Source organism: Grampus griseus (assembly GCF_964374135.1).
Source record: "Grampus griseus genome assembly, chromosome: 1".
Lineage (NCBI taxonomy): Eukaryota > Metazoa > Chordata > Mammalia > Artiodactyla > Delphinidae > Grampus > Grampus griseus.
Genome location: NC_139017.1, coordinates 144,612,467 through 144,635,930, shown reverse-complemented (window position 1 = coordinate 144,635,930; position 23,464 = coordinate 144,612,467). Strand labels below are relative to the sequence as shown.

The 23,464-nt window shown below is 35.9% G+C and overlaps 1 protein-coding gene across 1 annotated transcript in view; it reads right to left on the bottom strand.

Moving 5' to 3' along the window:
• Positions 1-2,108: 2,108 nt before the first annotated feature.
• STIL (STIL centriolar assembly protein) overlaps positions 2,109-23,464 on the bottom strand; it is a 54,087-nt gene continuing 32,731 nt past the window's right edge. Inside the window, exons 14-18 of the mRNA XM_082680898.1 lie at positions 18,889-19,054; positions 17,453-17,681; positions 12,877-13,090; positions 11,341-11,591; positions 2,109-3,603 (exon numbers count right to left, since the gene is read on the bottom strand). Coding sequence (XP_082537024.1) covers positions 2,817-3,603; positions 11,341-11,591; positions 12,877-13,090; positions 17,453-17,681; positions 18,889-19,054 — 1,647 coding nt within the window. The 3' untranslated portion in view covers positions 2,109-2,816. The remainder of the gene's footprint in view (positions 3,604-11,340; positions 11,592-12,876; positions 13,091-17,452; positions 17,682-18,888; positions 19,055-23,464) is intronic.

Genomic DNA, 23,464 nt, shown 5'->3' with positions numbered 1-23,464 from the left:
ATTCAGCTCAAGATCTGTGTCTCGTAGGCATGTGAAGTGCTCTGCACAGCGCCCTGTGAGCATGTAGTTAAGTCTTAAAAGATGGAAGCTATCGTGATTACACTGTTGTGGCTCTTCATAGTCCGAATCACTCGTTTTGGCTTTTCATCATACACTGTCTCATACTGTTGTGCCACTGTTTCCAGTGTGTATCTGTTTCCCCTAGAGCCTTTACAGCTGGCAAAGGCAAGACTTATGTCTAACATGTCTACATCCACTTCTCTGGAGCTTATTTAGCACAGGCAGGGAAAGGCAGAGGACAAGTGAGCATAGAGTAATTAACCATCAAGGGGCTCAGAGGTTGAGTGAAGGGACATTTGATGAAGGGTGTGGAGGTGCCGACTGGCCAGGACCTAGACTAACAGGTTTCTTTCCCAGGTAATAGAAGCTCCATCATTTCCTTATTCCATTTGACGTAGCGCCCACATATCTATAAACAGTATTCTGTGGGACTGGATGAAAGAAAGAAATTCAGACAAACGTCACTTGAGAGGCAATCATCTCCAAAGTCTTTTCATCCAACTTTTCCCGTATTAATGCTGTTTCCAAAGATGCCGAAAAGCTATTGTAGATAGCTAATTTGTCAGATAACTTCCAGAGTGAGTTCTCTTCTTAGAGAACTTCTAGAGAGGCTTCAGTGATGGTCCCTCTTCTCTGGATGTTAGTAGGAGACATGTTTTATTGAATTAATCTACAGTCTAAATTCAGTCTCCAAAACTGCTTAAGTGTCTTATCAGAGGCCTTGAATTAGATGTGCTAACAGTAGTGATGGAATTAAAAGCCTTGGGTTCAGTTTTTATTGCTAAAAAAAAAAAGCCTAAAAAGCCTTGAGTTCAGTTTTTATTGCTCAGATAGAGAGCTTCTTGTTTGGTGTGAAAATTACAGGATTCCCAGAGATAATGGTATAGTTAATGAGGCTGTCAGTGCATCAGCATTCTCTCAGTTTTTTAAATAATATGCAATATAAATTGTACTTACACCCACTTCTTGGGTGAAACACTGAGGGCTAAAGTGAAACAGAACACACTTGAAGTGGCGATGACAATTCCATTACTTAAAAATTTACTCCAATGAAACCTATAAGTGGATTTTTAAAATATTTATTAAAATAACCGAAGCCCCAGACATTGCCAATGGGAACAAAGGTAAACACAGAGAATCACCATCAGTGACATTTCTATATCTTGATTTTAACCTGAAAGGGCAATGTAACAGGGAAGTGTACACTAACTGGTGCCTGGCTCCAGTGGGGAACAGCAGAGAGCATCATGTTGCCATACTTTGGCTGGCTAAGTATAAATTGTTTCATCAGATTATTACCTTAGAAGGCCCCAGCTGGGTAGTTAGAGACCCAAAGTCCATTTCTCTCCAGTTTACATATCAAATTTTGATATAAGGCAACGACGTCTTAATTTAACTTCAGCAGAAGAGCTTTCTCTCTCAAGTGAATGAGGACTTTTTCATTTACGTTCAGAAATAACAATTTAAAACTTATTTCTTAAGAAGGTGAGGAAAGGAAGCAACTACTGATGCACTAAACAAGCTGGATGGATCTCAAGGATATTATGCTGAGTGAAAACCAATTTCAAGAAATTACATACTATGATTCCATTTATATTAGCATTCTCAAAATGACAAAACTTCAGTGATAGAGAACAGATCATTGGTTGTCAGGAGTTAGTGTTGGAGGGAGGCTGTATTTTAAAAGAGTAGAACTAGGGAGTTTCTTTGTGATGATGGGACAGTTCTGTCTGCTGATTGTGGTGGTGGTTATGCAAATCTATAAGTGATAAATTTTCATAGTTATACACCAAAAAGTAAATAAATGAGTGCAGCAACTTGTGAAACCTGAAAAGTCTGTGGTTTAGTTACTAATATTGTACCCAATGTCAATTGCTTGGTTTTGATCATTTACTATGGTTATATAAGATATTATCATTGGGGGTTGCTGGATAAAGGGTACACCTGAACTCTCTGTATCATTTTTGTAATTTTTGGGGAGTCTAAAAAGTTTTTTTTTTAAAAGTGGAGAAGGATATGCTACAGCAGAGGACAAAGGAAAGTAGTCAATCTAGACATTTTTATTAAGTTCCATTAAAAAATATTAAAACATCTGAAAAACTCACAAAGTTTATAAAACACACTCATACTCAATAATTTTATTATGTGATCGCTAGTGCTGTATGTTGAAAATGTTACATTAACATCAACCCACAAGAGTGCAAAAGTTTTACTTCCACAGTATTTAACAAATATGCATCTTAAGACAACATCTATACTCCTTGTATAAAAGATCTTAAGTTACTTTTAAAAATAAAACTTTCCCCTTAAATTCAATAAGGGTTGATTTAGCTAATTTACTCAGGGTCATGATAACTTTATATTCTTTTGGTGATACTGGGTAGATGCAAAATGCTAGGAAAACAGACTTACTTTTCAAAATGTACAGTATAAAAGAGCAATTCAGATTCATAGTTGGATAGCATCTGCTTATCTAAATTTGTTGAAATAACTGATCTTAGGATTTGTTAAAAAAAAAAAAAAATCCAGTGATGCTGAACACCACTATTTGAACAAAGGGCATTTAGCCCTCCTAATAGCCAGCCATCTCATAGACAATCAGGTCACTTGTTCAGCTCTTTGCCATCAGCTGCTACCAAGAAAGAGTGATCCCTAGAATGACTAGGAATTCCAAAACTATCAAAAGGCTCTGGCTTCCATAAGTATCTTCAGGAGACATCCCATCCTCATATCAGGAGGGCGGGGGAATTAAAAGTTTAAAATAATTTTGGCAACTGTCTGAGACGCTTCACATCTAAGAAGGTGCCTACTGAATTCATACTATTCATTTGCTTTAAAGTGTCAGAAGGTTTCAAACTTTCAGGAAAAATCGGAGTGTCCCTGACATTTTCTTTCTCAGGATGTTGGGTGAACTCTGCTTTTCCAGTTCGGAGTTTCACTGCAGGACTTGATTTAAGGTTCTTTAATAAGAAATCTGGGTTTTCATTCAACTGTGGTGTTGCTTTTGGCTGAACAACTTCATTTGTAATATTTCTCAATACTGGCATATCTGTGTGGGTGCCCATGGAGTCACAGTTACAAGTAGTTATCTCCCAAGCATTCCTAGAAGGCTCTTTCTGACAATCAAGTTGTTCAGCTATGCATGTAAGGTTTTGATTCACTAAATGTTCACTCTTGGTATCTGTATTGTTTGGAGGCTCCTCTTCATCTTCACTATTGTCACTGCTTTGAATCAGTCCATATCTCTTCATGTATTTTTTGGTTGCAAATGACATGTTGTTTGGTGAAATTAAACTAAGGCCCACTGTGTTTCTGTCTGTATTAATATGTAGAAGACTAAAAGATGAGTCACAGTTATTTTGGTTTGATCGAGTGAGAGACAGTTGTGACAGCTGATTTTCATTTAAATATTTCAGAGCTATAGCATTTGCCTCCATGCTCAAATCCACACCGTTGGGGCTTAAGCCACTCATGCCAACATTAGCAAATGACATGCAGTTTAATCCAGAGATCACTGCTTCAGGGCTGATGCATGCCAACACACTGAAAGACAGAACAGAGCAGGCCATCATTTATCTTATTTTGAGTACTAAACAGTGTAATTGTAAATATGTTCCATTCTATGAAGGTAACAGTAAGTCTTCAGCTTTAAGCTTGATGGTGCTTTTTATCTGAAAGCTCAGACATCTAAGTCTTGATGATCCAGATACATTCAAGGGGTAACTATGATAACCTAGAAGGTAATCCATGATGCAAAGACTGAAAGTGGAACACAAATTAATTTTCCTAAATTTATATCAGTTATGGTTTTAAGACCAAATATAAGACCCCAAAATGTAAAGCTTTTTAATACTGGTAAAATAAAAATAAATAAAATCAAACAGAAAACACATCTGATAATATAACAAGATTTGGTGAGTAGCTCAGAATGTTACATTGTTCATAGTTGAAGAGATTCCATTGTAATGAATGAAAAATATCAACCACTCTCTGGATATGGACATGTGTGCGTGTGTGTGTGTATACACCAATTTTCTTTTGTTAGATATAATCCTCACTCACTTTGGCTGGTGTATCTCATTAACAGTAATCAACTGACTTGCCTTTTCCTGTATATCACATATACAATAATAGCTGCTAATTTTTATTGATGCCTTATTATGTGCTAGGCACTCTGCTAAACATTCAGTGCCTTATTTAATCCTTGCAGAAACCTTTCTCTGGGAGGTTGTCCCTATCATGTATTTCAAACTTATTCTCCATTACAACAATTCACATTTCTCTTCCCCTACTTTTCTGTTTTCTCCTCGGCACTTATGGCTACCTATATATTTAACTCACAGTTCTTATTTATAGTCTAGCTCCCTCATGAAAATCCATGAGGGCAAGGGATTTTTTGTCTCTTTCCCCCACCACTGCAGTATCCTTGGTGCCTGGAACAGTGCCTGGCACAGGGTAGGCATTCAATAAATATTTACTGAATGAATAGGTATTATTATCTTTATTTTACAGTTGAGAAAACTAAGGAATAGAGATTTTAACTAATTTCCCTAAGTTGAACAGCTAGTAACTGGCAAGCTGAGCCCAGGTCTGCCTTACTCTCTGGGACTCTATAACCACTGTTTCACTACACTGTATTCAGCAATTTGTATTTTGCTATCAGAGTTTTTCTATTCCCTAAAAATCAGAGTCCTCTGTGTACTATTATATTATATATATAATATTACAATATAGTATATTATTATTATATTCCAGTCAAACAATATGCTATGACTTTCCATACCATCCAACGAAGAAATTCAGCTGTTCTATACATGCCAGCCACTGCCTGCATCCCTACCCTCACAAAACCCAAATAACTATCAGGTATTTTTATTCTCACAAGTACCTGAAATTCTGAAGAAACTATTTTCAACCATCAATATCCCCTAAAACCAGTGATGTCATTACCAAACAATGGAAGAATGTGCTTAATAATGCTGTTCTTTATAACTACCTTGGAATTCTTCCTCAACCTTCTTGGTATTTACTGCTTTGGAGACTGTCTTAATAAGATGGAAGAGATAGTACCAATCTATCTAGATATTATTCTTTTATGATATATTCATAGTGCTAATATCTTCTGAATATAAAGTCATTTTTCTACTTTCTTTGCCTATTTCCTCAAAATTATAAGCAATTTGCATATTAAATCAGACTTGTACATATTAAAAATATATCTATAGATAATATTAATGTAAACAATATGAAGGCAAATAAAAACTTCTAATTCAAAATGTTAAATATTAAGAAAAAGTAGATCTAATTTGAATTAGATCTTTTCTTTTAAACCATTTTTAAAAATTGAAGTATAGCTAATTTACAATGTTGTGTTAGTTTCAGGTGTACAGCAAAGTGATTCAGTTATTTATATATATATTCTTTTTCAGAGTCTTTTCCATTATAGGTTATCATAAGATATTGAATATAGTTCCCTGAGCTGTACAGTAGATCCTTGTTGTTTATCTATTTTATATGCAGTAATATGCATACGTTAATCCCAAACTCCTAATTTATCTCCTCCCCCCATCCCCTTTGGTAACCATAAGTTTATTTTCTATGTCTGTGAGTCTATTTCTGTTTTATAAGTAAGTTCATTTCTGTCATTTTTTTTAGATTCCACATATAGGTGATATCATACGATGTTTGTTTTTCTCTGTCATACTTCACTTAATATGATAACCTCTAAGTCCATCCATGTTGCTACAAATGGCATTATTTCATTCTTTTTTTATGGCTGAGTAATAATAGATCTTTTATAGAATGGTTAAAAGATCTATATAAATCCATGAAAACAATCAATACCAGTTCAAAAGGTTCTTCAAGTTTCATTGTCCAACACAGCTAGCTAGTTTCGATTTGGGGTCTGGAGGAAACACCATTACTTTGAAAACAAAACAAATCAATAATACTCAGGACAAATGCATATAAACACTAGTGTAATTAAGATGAAAAGCAAAAGTAGGCCATTCCACTGATCAAATCCTAAAAGCCTTGATCACAGATATACTATATTAGAATCTCATTAGATATACAGTCACAAAAGGATGATGAGAGTCCATTTATGTTTAAATATGAGAGTCACATGCCAACAATTAAGGGAACGATTCCAGCTTACTTAAAGATGAAAACCAACCCTGACTACTGTCCTGTTTGAATCCCAATTAGTTACCTCCTACTTATCCTACATAGGGTTTTCAACTAGAGGAAACATACCATTTTCAAGTAGAGAGCAAGGAAATAACTAGAGAGACTGCTAAGGATCTGTTTTGAATTCAAAAGGTCACTCCAATTGGGAATATGCCTGTAGAGGCTGCTGCCAGTCCTCCATCTTCCCTACAATTTCTAGGTATGTCTGGGACCTTCTTTCATTGTTTTCCTGTTTTTGGACCTTCTTAATCTGCAGTGTTACGGAACAGGAAAACAGAAAGGAAATCTTCCTTCCCCTGTCTCAGCTACTCTTCTGGCTAGAAGATATGCTCCTGCAGTCCAGAACTGGAACGTGAAATAAGTTTTCACATAGGTACAATGACAAAGGTAGCTGGTTTATAGAACTAGGACAACAACAGGCATTACAAGGATTACAAAGATTACTTTTCTGGAATACCAAACTACAATTTATACACTATTTCTATAGGAAAAATGTGTCTTAAATTCTAAACAACTGCCTTATGAACTTTCAGCACACCAACTATATTATACCAATATCTGTTAAAAGATAACAACACAAGGCCATAAATACTGACAATAAGTATTACAGAGGTACTTATAAAAATAAGGCATTCATTGTAAACCTCAGTGATGACCCGAGTAGTTTGGATTTCCTTCCTTTATCAATCCATGAAGACCCACCAAATGTGGTAGAAGCAATGAGGATTCACAGATAGATAAAACTCACAATCTTGCTGGAAAGGCTATCACAAGAACATGCTATATAATTTATTAGAAACAAGGTACTCTGAGAGTACAAAACATCAATATTCTGGTGAGGGGTCCCAGAAACATTGACAAAGGAGGTGACGTCTGAGTTCAGCTTTGAAGGATAAGGATTCTGGCAAGCAGAAAGATAAAAAAGAGCATCCCAGGTAAAACTAACAGCAAGGAACTTTGCAAATGCCAAAGAGGGGTAAACTGGAATTTGGTAGAGAGTGGTAGGAGATTATACTAAAAGAACTAAGTTCAAGACAAACTGTGAAACAACGTGAATTAATTAGGTAGGCTTTAGATAGTCTTATGCTTGGAATCTCCTCTCAGCCTAAGACTACTGACAACAAAATATGACTTATATGTGTTAGAGAAATAGTTTCAGTGCAGTTTCATTTTTAATCACAATAACATAGAGAATCCATTAATAATGCATAAAATATAAATTAAAGATAATTTAAGAATTTTTGGTCTAATTTAGCACAGATCTTTAAAATGGTCAATTTTAATATAGGGTAATTATAATACAGTATGAAAATATGCTAGGTACCTCTCCTATGTGCTTCCATGATATACTATATCCTTCCTTTTCATAGCAGGTATCAGAGTATTTTATAATTGACTATTTATTTGTGCATCTTCTCCACTGAACTATAAGATCTATGAGGGGAAAGATGTCTTTCCTAGGTTATCTTGTATACCATGATATTTCTCATAGCTGGCTCACAGTAGCAGCTCATTGTATATTTATTGAAGTAAAATGAGTAAAAGTATTGGTGAACTACTAACACATATAGCTGGTAGGAAGGTAAAAATCTTACTCTTTCAGAAAGCAATGTAGTGACAGCCTTAAAATTTTCCTACCATTTGACTTAGTCTTTCTACTTCTGAGACTCTAGTCTAAGGAAATAATCCTAAACCTAAAAAATGCAATCTTGGCAAAAGGATGTTTATCATAGCAATATTTAAAATAGTAGACATTGAAAAAAATCTGACTCAGTTCTGACAAGAGGGGAAGGGTTAAGTAAACAAATACTATGCCCTACTTACTGGTTTATTAGTTCCCCACTAAAGATGATGCTTAGAAGACGTTACAACAACTTTGAAAACGTGATTATTTTCCAGTGTAAAACCAAAAACATTTTTTTGGGAGGGTATATACAGTATGGTCAAAACACAAAGCAGCAAAATATACACCACCGTTAAGACCCCCCCAAAAACTTAAACAAGCAATAAGCATAGAGCAAAATAGTAAAAAAACAAAACAAAACAAAAAAACTATGGACTTTGGAGTTAGAAGAGTAGGTTTAAAATTACAGGTGTGGGGTCTTGAGTAAATTGGTACTTAATTTCCTCATCTATAACACATGTATAATAATAGTATCTATCACACAGATTATTGCAAGGATTAACTGAAATAATGTTGCATAAAACTTCAGCACAGTTCCTCATACATTATGAGCACTCAATAAATGGTTGCTGTTAAAATTATTTTAGAAAAATAAAAGGAAATACAAAAGCAAAATTTTTAATAGTAAATGAAGTTAGTTGGTATGAATATGTTTTGTTTTGTTTTTTTTGGCCTCGCGGCTTGTGGGATCTTAGTTCCCCGACCAGGGATCGAACCCAGGTCCTCAGTAGGGAAAGCACATAGTATTAACCACTGGACCACTAGGGAATTCCCCTGAATATGAGTTTTCCTTGTCTACTTTTCTAAATTTTCCAAGGTTTCCAAAATAAACATATTACTTTGACAATGGAAACAAAACAAACTCTATTTCCAAAGCTCTACAATATTTTACACAATTTATAACATAAAATAAAGCTTTTTAAAAAAAGTTTTCATGTGAAGATATAGCTATATCATTGTAAAATTTTAGCCAGTTTACCCCTCTATGGAAATGATTAATTTAATATATTGTTTTGAACTGAAAATAATTTTTTTCACATCAGCTTTTACTTCCTTGAGAAAATCATCTTACATGAAACTAAAATCCTATCTATGAATGTATATCTATGGATTTTTCAACTCATATAGGTAATTGAATTTTAAAAATGGGAACAGCCCACAATATTAAATGAAAATGTCTATTTTGTAATGGTAAGTAAAGAAAAATAAACAAAATTATATATATAGTAAAACAGCAACTATGTTTCCTAATTTTCTTTGGGTGTTATTAGTTCAGATGACATTTTCTTCACTTTGTAAAATTCCAACCCCGAGCATGTATTATTTTTATAGCATAAATTTATAATATAAACTGTCATTTAAATAAAGAGAAGAATGTGACTACTCCACACTGATACATCAAAAAGGCGTTACTTTCCATTTCATTATAGGCATTTAAAAACAGAATCAAGTTCATTATATACTGAAAATTTATTCATTTCAATGTTTCATACTTAAGAGATTAAAACAGGGTGGCCACTATGAAGAAATACATTACTTAGAAACTATTCCCGGGCTTCCCTGGTGGCGCAGTGGTTGAGAGTCCGTCTGCCGATGCAGGGGACACGGGTTCGTGCCCCGGTCCGGGAAGATCCCACATGCCGCGGAGCGGCTGGGCCTGTGAGCCATGTCCGCTGAGCCTGCGCGTCCGGAGCCTGTGCTCCGCAACGGGAGAGGCCATGACAGTGAGAGGCCCGTGTACGGCAAAAACAAACAAACAAACAAACAAACAAAAAAACTATTCCCTACAGGCAGCCATACCAAAACGTAAGGGCTCCACACAGATAGCAGGGTGATTTATGCATTTTAACAGATGTATATAGCCTCTATCCCAAGAGTATTGAAATAAAACCTTCAAAAATGCTAGACTCATTCCTACACTGGTGGTAGGCATATAAACTAGTAAAACTATTTTGGTCGGCAATGGCAACATCTACCAAAACTTCAGATGCACATATCCTTTGATCCTGCCTATTTCCAGGAATTTATCCTACAAAGACACTTGTACAAGTATATGTAGAATGATGTTCACTTAGCATTGTTTGAGATAAGAAATAAGAGATTCAGCCTAAAAGTCCATTAATAGAGAACTTGGGTTCACTATATTATAGTACATGGGCACAACAGAATATTATCCAGCTGTTTAAATGCATGAGAAAGAACTGCATATACCTATAAAGAAAAGTACCTAAGATATAACGTTAAGCAAAAACCCCAAATTGCAACACTTATCACACAGAAACATACTTGAACATGCCTAGAGCATTTCTAGAAGAATACCAAAGAAACAGTTAAGAGAAATAATCTAGGAGGAGTCAGACTGAGGAGTCTGGGACGTGGGGGCTTTTGCATTCTATCTGATATTCTTGCATGTTATTTGATATTTTTTTAAATCATGAAATTGTATTATTTTTGTAACTAGAAAATGACATCAAAAATAATTAATAGAAAGCACACTAGCCTTAATAACATAATTTCAAGATTTTATCCTCTTTAAAACAAGTATGTGTTGAGGTGATCTTTGATGAAGAGGAATCTAAACAGAAGAACATGGCCAGTTGGAACTGGTGAGAAATAAGTAAGGTTCATATAACTATATTCTTCAAAACACATTTCTACAAAAAGGAATTTTTTTTTAAAGGAAATAATCTTGTTTTAAAATTTATTTACTTTGGGCTGCGTTGGGTCTTCGTTGCTACGTGCAGGCTTTCTCTCTAGTTGCGGCGAGAGGGGGCTACTCTTCGTTGTGGTATGTGGGCTTCTCATTGCAGTGGCTTCTCTTGTTGCAGAGCATGGGCTCTAGGCGTGCAGGCTTCAGTAGTTGTAGCACACAGGCTCAGTAGTTGTGGCTCGTGGGCTCTAGAGCGCAGGCTCAGTAGTTGTGGTGCACGGGTTTAGCTGCTCCACGGCATGTGGGATCTTCCCGGTCCAGGGCTCGAAGCCGTGTCCCCTGCATTGGCAGGCGGATTCTTAACCACTGTGCCACCAGGGGAGTCGCACAAAAAGGAATGTTTTTGCCTTTTAGATGGCATAACTGCATTAACTGTACATCCAGTAGCTGGCGCAGACTCCATCACCTCCAGGAAAACTTTTCCAGACATCAAAAATGAGCAAAAGCTCATTTCTCTTTCTATAAGACTCCCAGAGCATATTGTTGGCCAATATCCCTCAAGTTACTTAGGTATATAACCTGCTCCTCTACTAGAAAAATCTAAAGGGTAGAAACAATCTCTTATATTCATCATATAGTAGACCCTGAAAAAAGGATAAGCCAATTGAATTGAGTGGCAAGCTTATACCTTTTTTCATGAGACAGCTGCAATACATTTAAATTTTTCTTTATCTTTTAAAACAAATTTTAAAGTTACCTGGCATGATCCACTTTATGTACATTTTTCTTCATTTTAGTAGGAGAATCAATTTTTACTCCAAGGCTTCTTAGTTGCTTAAGGGTTGCATTAAGAACACAATCTTTGTCCACCGGTTCTGAATCATGGTTTTTTTTTTTAGTATGGTAAACATTCTGCATTCTGGTGCATTCGTGACTGATAATTACTGCTTTGGTGGATGGCTGCTCAGTTTCCTTGTGGGAGTTATTCAATAGGTGGTTCCCTTGACCCTGATGAAAAAAGAAAAAGGACATATTTGAAAAATCACTATTAACAGTCTTAGGAAACAAAAATGCAAATAATAGTGGTAAGTAATGCCAGAGAAGAGCAAAATATTATCCTGCTAAATTCTACAAAATATCAAATACATTTGCCAAGTTTTATGGAGTTTTTATAAAAGAAGCCCATCTTAATGAATGAATGATTTCATCAGATCCTACAGAAAACTTAGAATGTTTGTTCAGAATTTGTTCATTTTAAAACCAAAAGATTTAAAATCATTTGAGTAATATTTCAAGTATTTTTAAGGATTTATAGTAAATTCTTTATAAACAAAAGTTTAAAATCATGCCTTCATTTGAAAAATGATAATGTTTCAGAGTTATAAGTTTGATCTTTATGTTACTTTGAGAATTTGACTCCGTTCTTTTCTCGCTTTGAATGAGAATGACCTGTGATCCTATCTCTGCCTTCCTGACATTAAATCATATTTCATTCCCTTGAGCACACGGCTGCTAGCACCAGTCTAGGACCTAGCAGGCAAATAACAAATATGTGTTAACTCATGAATACTTAAGGCCCTATGACATATGTTTAATTAGCCTTCAATTATAAATGGAGAAATCAAATGTTCCAAAGTCTACAATTGGTAAGCGACAGCCACGGTCATTCGACCTTCAAGTCCCAGTTTACATTCTAGCTTTTCCAAGATGACTATTTCCTCCAACCAGAATTACCCCTTTTTATTGTGTATTGCCTTTGCTTACAGCACTTCTCAGCCTGTCCTATAGTTATTTGTTACTGGTATCCATGGGCTATTTCCCATAGGTTTTCAAAGGCAGAGACGGTCATATTCATCTGTATATTATCCACTTAGTTCATTTTCTTATACTAAGCTAAATATTCAATAAAAATCTGCTTATCTGAACTAAAGTCAGTAAATATTATCATAAATATTCTACTACTTTCCAATTTTCAAGTTTCCTGCAAACTCTCGCTTATTTTTCTGGTACTAACTTTAGTTTGAATTTGGCATAATGTCAACATATTTTTAAAATAAGACATTTTTTCCCTGGCTATCTAAGTATCTGATGACTGGCATGCTTACAATGAGTTACTGAATTTAGGTTATCATAATTTATGAAAAGCTAAAAGAAATAAGTGACATATCATTAATTTGGGGAAAAACTTTTTATATCAAGGTCCCAATCAGTTTAAGGATAGGAAAGGCTTAACTCACATATCCTAGACTAAATAACCATCTCACAAAAGATGAAATGCTTTACATTTTCTTACCAACACATCCTGGAATAGTTTCTGGTTATCAGATGGTTGATGAGGCAAGGGTTGCATTACTTGCTCAGTTTTGGGATCCCCTGATGTTACAGAGCTATTAGTGGCACCCTCTGTTGGTCCACTTTGGAAGCACATGCTTACACTCTCCGCCAGCAGAGGATTTGGAAAGAATACAGGCACATCAGGTTCTTTTTCCACAAGTGGAGAAGAGCTGCTTGAAAGGACATACATATATAAAGTAAGTGTTAGTTATCAAGGTATCTTTAGTGTATATTTGAAGTGCAGTAACTTTGGGAGAACGGGGTAAGACTCGGCAGCATTCTGGTTTGTACCGTCAGCTCTTAGTGGTACTAGATAAGCATTTCATCTTGATTGGCTGTATATAAATGGTTAAGATGGTAAATTCTATGTTATTTTGTTTTACAACAACAACAAAAAAACAAGCAAAAACCTTAAAAGGTTTATTAAAACAAACACAATTCCTTATACTGTCAGTCAAAGCTCTCTGAAATTTGGTAGTCAACTTGGCTTTTCAGCCAATCTCTTTCAATGCCTGTTTTATTTTATATTCTGAACAAACTGGATTACTAACAGTACTCTGAATTCTGCCCATAAATTTTGTCTACAACAGAACAGTTCTCAATCTTGGCTACAAATCAATATCACTTGTAAAGTTTTAAAAAATACAACTGTTTGGACTTCTCCCTTCAGAGATTCTGAATTGGTGAAGGGCCCAAATTTACCTGTATTTTCAAGCGCCACTGAGCCAAGACTTACTGTTCTAATGCCTTTAAATTAGCACACTCTCATCAAAATCCTATCTACTGCTTGAGGGACATTTTAAAACTTTGCTTCCTCTATGATATTCTAAAACCTTAACTGGGTATGTCCTCTTGCTTCTTTCAACCCCCATTAGCACTTCCTTTTATCTCTTAGGTCACATATATTCTCATTTATAATATAGTTTGTTCATTGTGTCTGGGGCAAATTTCTTAATCTCTCTGGGCCTCAGTTTCCTCATTCATCAAATGCAAAAAATGATATCCACCTCCCTGAGTTGAAAAACATGAGACAGGATTAAAGGAGATACAAAGTACCTAGCATAGTACCAGATAAACATAGTGGGTGCTCCATAACTGCTAGTTCTCTTCATCTCCTGCTGCTATCCCCTTGCTTCCTAAATATCACATTGAACCTTTATCTTCAACCATGTTAACTAATTTCACTTTAGTGAAAATACCAAAACTCAAATGTAGAAGCAGAAATCCAGCCTTTAGAGATTTTATGGCTTTTTGGGAAAGTACTTGTACTGAGCAGGATTTTTATCATGCAAACATTTGCAAAAGCACTTTATAAGGAGAGTCCATGTCAGTTACTGAGTTTGCCTGATTCTACCTTTAGCTAAATGATGACAATAATTAGGTACTAATTCTGGTACTATTCTATGTGTTTTAAATACATCAACTCATCTAATCTTTACAATGCTGATAGGTACTACTTTCACCGTCTCCATTTATAGACAGGAAAACAGAGTCATCTAGACATTATGAGGCCTGCCCACGGTCACACTGCTGTGATTCAAATCCAGGCAGTTCGGCACCATGCTCTTAATCACGCTACTATATTGCATTTTCAAGAATTTAAAAATATGTGTCTTGGTGTCTAACCTACCAAACAAAAATAAAAGCTAAAAAAGAAGACAAGAACCAAAACATTAAAGATTTCAAATTAAAAAAAATTGTTTAAAGATGATTCTAATATGGCAAGTATTAGTAGGTATGTCCAAAGCACGACTTCTTAAAAAAAAAAAGCAAGCTTGTGTCAAAAGAAATATCATCTACCACTCTCCCCTGGGAAAAAGCAACCAATTATCATATATGCTGCAAGCCAAAAAATTTATCTTTCACAAACTGCTTTAACATTAGACTGATTCAGCAAGACATCCAAAGAGGGCAGGGAACCCAGGTGGCCAGGTGCCACGTATGAATACTTAGCACTGGGAACCACAGCATGAATCAGACCAGATGTTTGGGAAGAATCTCCTAAAGAAGCACCCAAACCACCATATACCACACTGGAGATACTATTTAATCCAAGTCATATATTAAGCTGAACAAAAATCAGATTTACATCTGTTATATGTTGGAATCAACAGAGTTAGTTAATTGCCCTGAAAAAGCAATTAACTGCATTCTATCAATGAACTCAGATCTGTTTCTGAAGTTAAAAACCAAAATGGCTTGGAGATTTTTTTTTTTTTTTTGATGTGGATCATTTTTAAAGTCTTTGTTGAATTTGTTACAACATTGCTCCTGTTTTATGTTTTGTTTTTTTGTCCAAGAGGCATGTGGGCTCTTAGCTCCCCAACCAGGGATCAAACCCACACTCCCTATATTGGAAGGCAAAGTCTTAACAAGTGGACTGTCAGGGAAGTCCCTGGATTGGAGACTTTTTAAAGTTCTGACTTAAAAACTATTTCAGGGGTAAAACCTCCTAATTCCTGATAGTCTACAGTTTACAGAAGTTAGGGAGAATAAATAAGGATAACCACAGTTCATGCCTCTTTGTTCTCAGTTTCTATAATTATTCCAAATAAAATGTGGACTTATTTTGGGGCTCACCCCAAATTGCTCTTCCTATCACTGAACGTTTATGAAGGAGCTAACATGGGGAACCAGACACTGGGTCAAGTCCTAAAGATATAGAAATGAGTAAGATCCCTATCCTGTAGGAATTCAGTCTAGTCGGGGAGACACATATACAGATCTTTTTAATACACTTGTGGTACATACTATGAGTACTTAATTGAATTGTAAGGTTAAGACATATACTCTACTGAGCAAAGCAGATAAATATTTCTAGTTTTCTGGAGGGGTGTATTTATTGTTTTAATCATTATTGTAACCAGAATAATTTAAAATGTCAAATATTATCAAAAGGCTTATAATTTTAAAAAGTAATCAACGGCCTGCCCCATGCCACCCCCACCACTGAATTCACCTCTTTTAAAACTGTTTCATGTGATATATTACCCTGTAGTGTTTTAACTTACATTATTGCACTACCTTTAACATTTATTCTACACCTGATCCCTTCCACCACAGTCAATTCCGAGGCACCTTCACCTCACTTGGTCTTTAGTCTATTAACGAGTCTCCCTACTTCCACTCTTAATCCTCATCAGTTCACTTGCCACAAAACAGCTAGAATGGCCTTTAAAAAAAGAAAATCAGATCATACCAGCCCATCATTTAAAATCCTCCCTGGTTCTAATGAACACAAAATAAATTCAGAACTCCTTTTTACAACCTACAAAGCCCTACATAATTTGGTTCCTGCCTGTTATCTCTGACCATATTTCCTGTGCTCTCTCAGTCACTAAGTTCAGCCACAATGGCTTTCCTGCTTGTTTCTGGAACTCTCAAGCTCAGGCACACCTCAGGGTCTACACTTGCCATTTCCTCCACCTGGAACACTCTTTGCCAGATATTGTCATGGTTGGCTTCTTCTCATCATTCAAGCCACTGCTCAAATGTTACCCCCTCAGGGAAGGCTTCTTTCACCACCCTACTTAATAATGCCTCCTCACTCCCATGCCACTATCCCAGTTACACTCCACTTAGTCACCCTGGTTTATTTTCTTCAGGCAGTTGTCATTATATGAAATTATATGATTTCCTGCCGATGTGGTTACTGTTTGTCTCTACAACTCATGGAAATTCCATGATGTCAGGAGCTTTGTCTGACCTACTGCTCAATCTCTAGGGCCTAGTTCTGTGGCAGCACATACCAGAAACTCAAAGAATATTTGTTGAATTTATTTCCAAATTTGCTAAGGATCTAAATTACTTCACAATCCTTATCTTTTTTTAATGAAAATTTCATAATGAAAAATTTCAGACACAAGAGGGAATAGTTTAACAAATCATTATGTACCATCACTTTTTAAAATTACCTACTCAGTCTACCTTACTTCAACTATACCCCTAGCCATTTCATCCCCACCAGCTTATTCTGAAGTATATCTCAGGTAACAGGTTGTATCTCTCAGAAATAAAGACTTAGCTATACATATATAATTGCAATATGGTAAATCTTTAAAAATTTACAAAATTCAGGACCCCAGCTCCAACTGGGATCTAGTGTTATCAGAATCTCTACAGTGAGGCCTGAGCATACATATTTTTGAAATTTTCTTCAAATGTTCTGATTCAGCCAGACTGTTTTACACATCCAGTGAGCGACATCTGGGAATGGTTCTAGAAGGCTCAGAATTATCTGTTACAGGGAATTCCCTGATGGTCCAGTGGTTAGGACTCCTCGATTCCACTGAAGGGGGCACAGGTTCAATCCCTGGTCAGGGAACTAAGATCCCGCATGCCACGCAATGCGGCCAAAAAAGAAAATTCAAAAAAAAGAGAAAAGAATTGTCTGTTACATAGGAATCACATTAGGAAAGACACCAATGAAAATACTTTTAGAAAACAAACAGTTTCTGAGTTAGAGTACCAGAAGAATATTAGAATTTAAAAAGAAAAAAAGAGGTAAGATGAATACTGAATCAAAGAGATCTTACTTGGATATAGAAAGTTGCTGATTAAATTCTTCCACAGCAATGTTGCTCTCTTCAAAACTGGGAATATCAACAGCTTTTAATGAAGATGCACTACCAGGAGTACTTGTGACTTCATTATTAATATCGACAGAAAAATTCATGTCCTCACTGGAAATCTTGGTATCATCTTGTCTCAGCTGAGATTCAGGCTCTTGATCATCACCTGCCGCATTCCAAAACAAGCTGGCACCTAGACGTTAGATGATTTAACAGATACTGAAACAAACATTCACTTATAAAAATAATTCTCTGACAAACCTTTGTTAAGTAACACTAGCTATATTAGTTTAACACAATTACCCAGAACTGTTTTCAGATTATATTTTCTCAGAAATGCCATGAAGAGGTAAGTGAAAGGTGAAAAGAGAGAAAACTGGGGTACAAAGGGAAAGAGGACATTCTGGGCCCTACCTCTTCAAGAGGTGTGGCTCTCAAATGATGTGTTTTACCTATCAAGGTTCTAAATATGATTTGGGGTGTATATGTGTTTTGAAAACTGCTGTTCTGAAAAACAGGAGAAAATATATAAAATGCAAATCCCTAGGCTCTCTGATTTTGATTCTTAAATACAATATTTATGATGCTATATTAGAGATGTATCAGACATACATAATATCAGGCGAGTATTTAAAAATCAAATGTCAGGACTTCCCTGGTGGCGCAGTGGTTAAGAATCCACCTGCCAATGTAGGGGACACGGGTTTAAGCCTTGGTCCGGGAAGATCCCACATGCTGCGGAGCAACTAAGCCTGTGCGCCACAACTACTGATCCTGCGTGCCACAACTACTGAAGCTCGCGCGCCTAGAGCCCGTGCTCCACAACAAGAGAAACCACCGCAACGAGAAGCCTGCACACCGCAATGAAGAGTAGCCCCCACTCGCCGAAGCTAGAGAAAGCCCGCGTGCTGCAACAAAGACCCAACACAGCCAAAAATAAATTTTTTAAAAAAAAGGCCTTCTATTTTGCTTACCAAATGAAGTAGACATGGCTTTGTGAAATATGCAGTAAAGCCTCTCCATGACACAGTAATGTGTAGAGTACCAGACAACTCAGAACCCTGTGTTTCCCCACTGAGCCCTATTTTCTCTACCATCTGTTCTGCCATCTCTCAATTCCACCAAGATTCTACATTCTCTTCAAAGCCCAGAATCAATAACACTGCATAGATGAAACCTTCCCTGATCCCTCAAACCACAGATGACTTCTCTCATTAGAACTGGGGGTTCATCTTGAGAAAGCAGCAAAAACAAACAATATATTATGTTATATGGTTTCCAATCTGTTTTCAGGTATAGTTTTCAGAAAGAGTAAAATTACACAAAGACTTAAGTTATACTCTCATCACCTTGGTTTTGACATTATGTGTACCATGTACAAATTTAAAAAATGAAATTACCTGTGCTTACAGCAATGCTTACACTTTTTCTCATGTGCAAAGCAGGGGGAGATTGTGCTTCCATGGAAACCAACTCCATTTGTCTGGCAGCTTGCACTGTGTCTTCAACAGTGGTTGTCTTAGGGGAACAGGGCTGCAGAGACTGTGCTTCCAACAAACGCTGAATCTGTATCAATTAAAAACATACTTTACACTGACAGTGAAGTAATCAACCAAACTGGCATAAGAGTTTAAAAATGAATTACAAAGTGCCCCCGTTATAAATAACTGACTTTTAACTATATTTTCTCACATTTCAACTACATCATACCATAAAACTTAATCAATGTCGAAAATCATTGTCATTAGTTATTAAGAACTTAAGTGGGCTATCTATAAATTTAAAAATAAAAACATACAGGTGTTTAGATTAGCATTCATAAATTGACACTCACATAGAAAAGCCTTAATGTTAACACTTCAAACATTTTATTCCTATTTCACTTACAAACCAAAAGTAAGATAGGAGGCATACTCTAACTCCATATACCAAATTTGAACAATTTTTTACACAAAATTCATCTTATAAAAGCTAACCAGAATTGCCCGCATTTGGTCATGCTGAAACTGGAAATATTAATAACAGTCTCTAACACTGAGTGCTTCCTGTTTACAAGACACTACAATAAGAGCTCTTATGTATGATTTTTACAATGACTCCATGAAGAATGTACTACTATTAAGCACACTTTACACAGAAAAAAACTTGAGGCACTAAAAATAGTTACTTGCCCAGATCACACAACTAACAAGTAGCAAAGCTGAAGTTCAAACACCAAAAGCTTCCCCTCCTCCTTTTAAAATTGAGATGTGATTCACATACAATAAAACTTATCCCTTTGAAGTATACAATTCCATGGTTTTTAGGATATTCACAAAGTCTGCATCCATCACCACCATCTAACTCTACAATATTTTCATCAACCCCCGAAAAATCTCTGTACCCATTAGCTGTCACTCTCCATGGCCCCAGAACCTAGCCTTTGGCAGCAACTAATCTACTTTCTGTCTCTGTAGATTTGCCTATTCTGGACATTTGATATAAATGAAACCAAACAATATGTGGCCTTACATCTTGCTTCTTTCACTTAGCATAACGTTTTCTAAGTTCATCTGTGCTGTAGTACCTATCAGTACTTCATTCCTTTTGATGACTGAAATATTCCATTGTATAGATAATGTCACACTGTGTTCATCTATTCATCAGTTGATAGACTTTGGATTATTTCATCCTTGGCTATTATAAATAATGTTGCTATGAACATGTGTATACAAGTTTTTGTGTGAACATATTTTTTCATTTCCCCTGGATATACACCTAGGAGTGGAAAAGCCTCCCTTTTTAAACACTGTAATTTTCTATTTCCCTGTAAGTTATACTGTTGTGTTCAACTCATTAACTTTAGTAGATTAACTTTATTAATATAGGAAAATAAGTATTATCAATAATTGTTGAGATCAATAGAAATACGACCTGCATTAATAATACAAAGTGGCATATGTACGTATAGTGGTTTGGAGCATGGGCTTTAGTGTCATGAGGATATAAGTTTAAATCCTACTCTGCTACCGTTTGGAAAAGCTATTTAGCTACTATGAGCTTCAACATTACCTAAAACTAAGGTTGTTGTGAGGACTAAGAGATAAACAAAATAACTGTAATTTGTTGAGTGTTTACTATAGCCTCATCCTACAGTAAGCACTTTATCTAGACTGACAGGTGTGTGTGTGTGTGAATATATATACATATACATATAAATTCATTTAACCATCAAATCTACATATAATACCAATCACTGCCCTCAATTTACAGCTGAGAAAAGTGAGGTTTAGAAAGACTGCCTAGGAAGTACTCGATAAGAGATTTATTATAAAGCTATAGAGATTAAACTGAATGGTAATAGTGCTGGAATAGACAGGCAGATCAATGGGGAACACAGTACAGAAACAGATACAAACACATGATACTTTAATTATACAATAAAAAATGCATTTCTAAATCACTAACAAAAAGATATATTATTCAGTAAATATATGGAGTCAGTCATCTAAGGATTAAAAATAAAAAAATCTTTTATCTCATATACCAAAATAAAGCAACAAATATAATCCTGGGGGCGTGGTGGTAATGAAGACTAAATTTTTTATGATCTTAAAGGGAAGAGGCTCTTCTAAACATAATACAAAACCCAAAAAGAAAATGACTGATAAATCTAATTATGTCTAAGCTGGAATATTCTGTACAAATGATTAAAACACAAAACACTTAAGACAAACTGTAAGAAATACCACATACAGATGATAAAGAACCAATTTCCTTAATATACAATAAGCTCTTATAAATTGATTAGAAAAGAACTTAATAGAAAAATGGGTAAATAGCAGAGACTTTATAGAAAGAAAATACAAATGGCCAATAAACAATAAAATGATCACTCATAATAATACAATGCAAATCAAACATTTCTATTAATAAAGACTGATAACAATTTAAGAGTAGATATGTCCAGTATTAGAGACATGGGAAAAATTTTCAAGTATTAAATTGGTATAGCCTTTCTGGTGGCCTTTTTCACTCATTCAAGTTACAAAATATGTATTAAACAATTGTTTTTTTTTTTTTTTTTTTTTGCAGTACGCGGGCCTCTCACTGTTGTGGCCTCTCCCATTGCGGAGCACAGGCTCTGGTTATGCAGGCTCAGCGGCCATTGCTCACGGGCCTAGCCGCTCCGCGGCATGTGGGATCTTCCCGGACCGGGGCATGAACCCGTGTCCCCTGCATCGGCAGGTGGACTCTCAACCACTGCGCCACCAGGGAAGCCCTGAACAACTGTTTTAAGTGAAGTATTATTCAAGGTGCTAAAGAATACAGTGATGAAGCTCCCTGCCTAGAGCTCCCTAGAGACAAAAAACTAAAACATGTAATTAAGGCCTGACTGAATGATGAGAAAGAGCTAGCCATTAGTAGAATTAGAAGAATGTTTCAGGCAAAGGGGACTAGAAGCTTAAGCACATAAAGTGGAAAGATGTTTGTGTTTTTGAAGAACAAAAAGCATACCACTGCAGCTGAAGTGTAGTCAACATGGAAGACAGTGGCAAGAGATGAGCGAGGAGAGGGAGACAGAAGATGAACCCAAAGGATTTTGAGGGTCAAGGTAAGAAATTTTGATTTTATTTTAATTGCAATGGAAAACCATTGTGTTTTAAGCAGGATCCCTATGATCTGACTTGGGCTTTTAAAAAGATGGCTCTCATGTTTCCAACTGCAGGAAAACATGAGGGAACAGTACTGGAAGCAGCATGTACGGAGAAGAGAAAATGATGGTTTGAATTAGGGTGGTAGCAGGAAAGATGGTAAAGAATAGTTAAGTTCAAGATACAGCTAGAAAAGTAAAAGCCTTGGTTTTTATGCATAGGATTTTGGCCTGAGCAGCACGATGAGAAGTGATGTCATTAACTGAGATAGTAACGATAATGAAAATAATAATAATAGTTAACATTTACTGAGCACTATATGCCAGGCACTATTCTTGGCCCCTACCTAGTAACTCATTCAGCCCTTAGAACTCCATACACTTATGTATATTCCTCTTTTGTGGATGAGAAAACTTAAGTCAGACACATAAAGTAACTTGCCCAAGATTGTATAACTTACGTCACACCAAAATTGGATTAGAACCCAAGGAGTCCACTCTCTTTAACCACTACACCAAAATAAGACTTTGAATATTAGAAGAGGAGCAAGTTTGGGTACCTTTGAACATTTAAATGTGTGTTCCCTTTGACTTCAAAATTTTACTTCTAGAGATCTATGCCACAGTGGTACATGCATATATACAGAAGATACAAGTATAAGGGTGTTCACTGCTGCACTGTTTACAAAAGCAGAAACTTCAAACTGCTGAAATAATTGATAAGAGACCAATTAGACGATTTCTTGTACATAACAAGGGAACCCTATGCAGAATAAGACAGTTCTATAGAAACGTATATAGAAAATGTTATGATACTCTCAAAAAATTTAAATAGGGACTTCCCTGGCAGTCCAGTGGTTAAGAAGACTTTGCCTTCCAATGTAGGGGGTGCAGGTTTGATCCCTGGTCGGGGAGCTAAGATTCCACATGCCTCGTGGCCAAAAAACCAAAACATAAAACAGAAGCAATACTGTAAGAAATTCAATAAAGACTTTAAAAATTGTCCACATCAAAAACATCTTAAAAAAAAAAAGTTTAAAAAAAAAGTTAAATAAGATGTTACCTTAAAAAAGTTTTAAAAAATATGTTAGCAAAATACTATGTGAATTTATCATAGAAGCATTTTCTACATCATCTTTTGTGTTCTCCAAGTATGACTCATAATCTACACCAGAGCCAGTAGTCTATAATTTACATTTTAAGTATATAAATCCCAAGTACTAAGATTTCTAAATAGCTTAGAAGACCTTTTTAGCCGCTATTATCTTTTTTCAAAAAACAAGATCAAGGGCTTCCCTGGTGGCGCAGTGGTTGAGAGTCCGCCTGCCGATGCAGGGGACGTG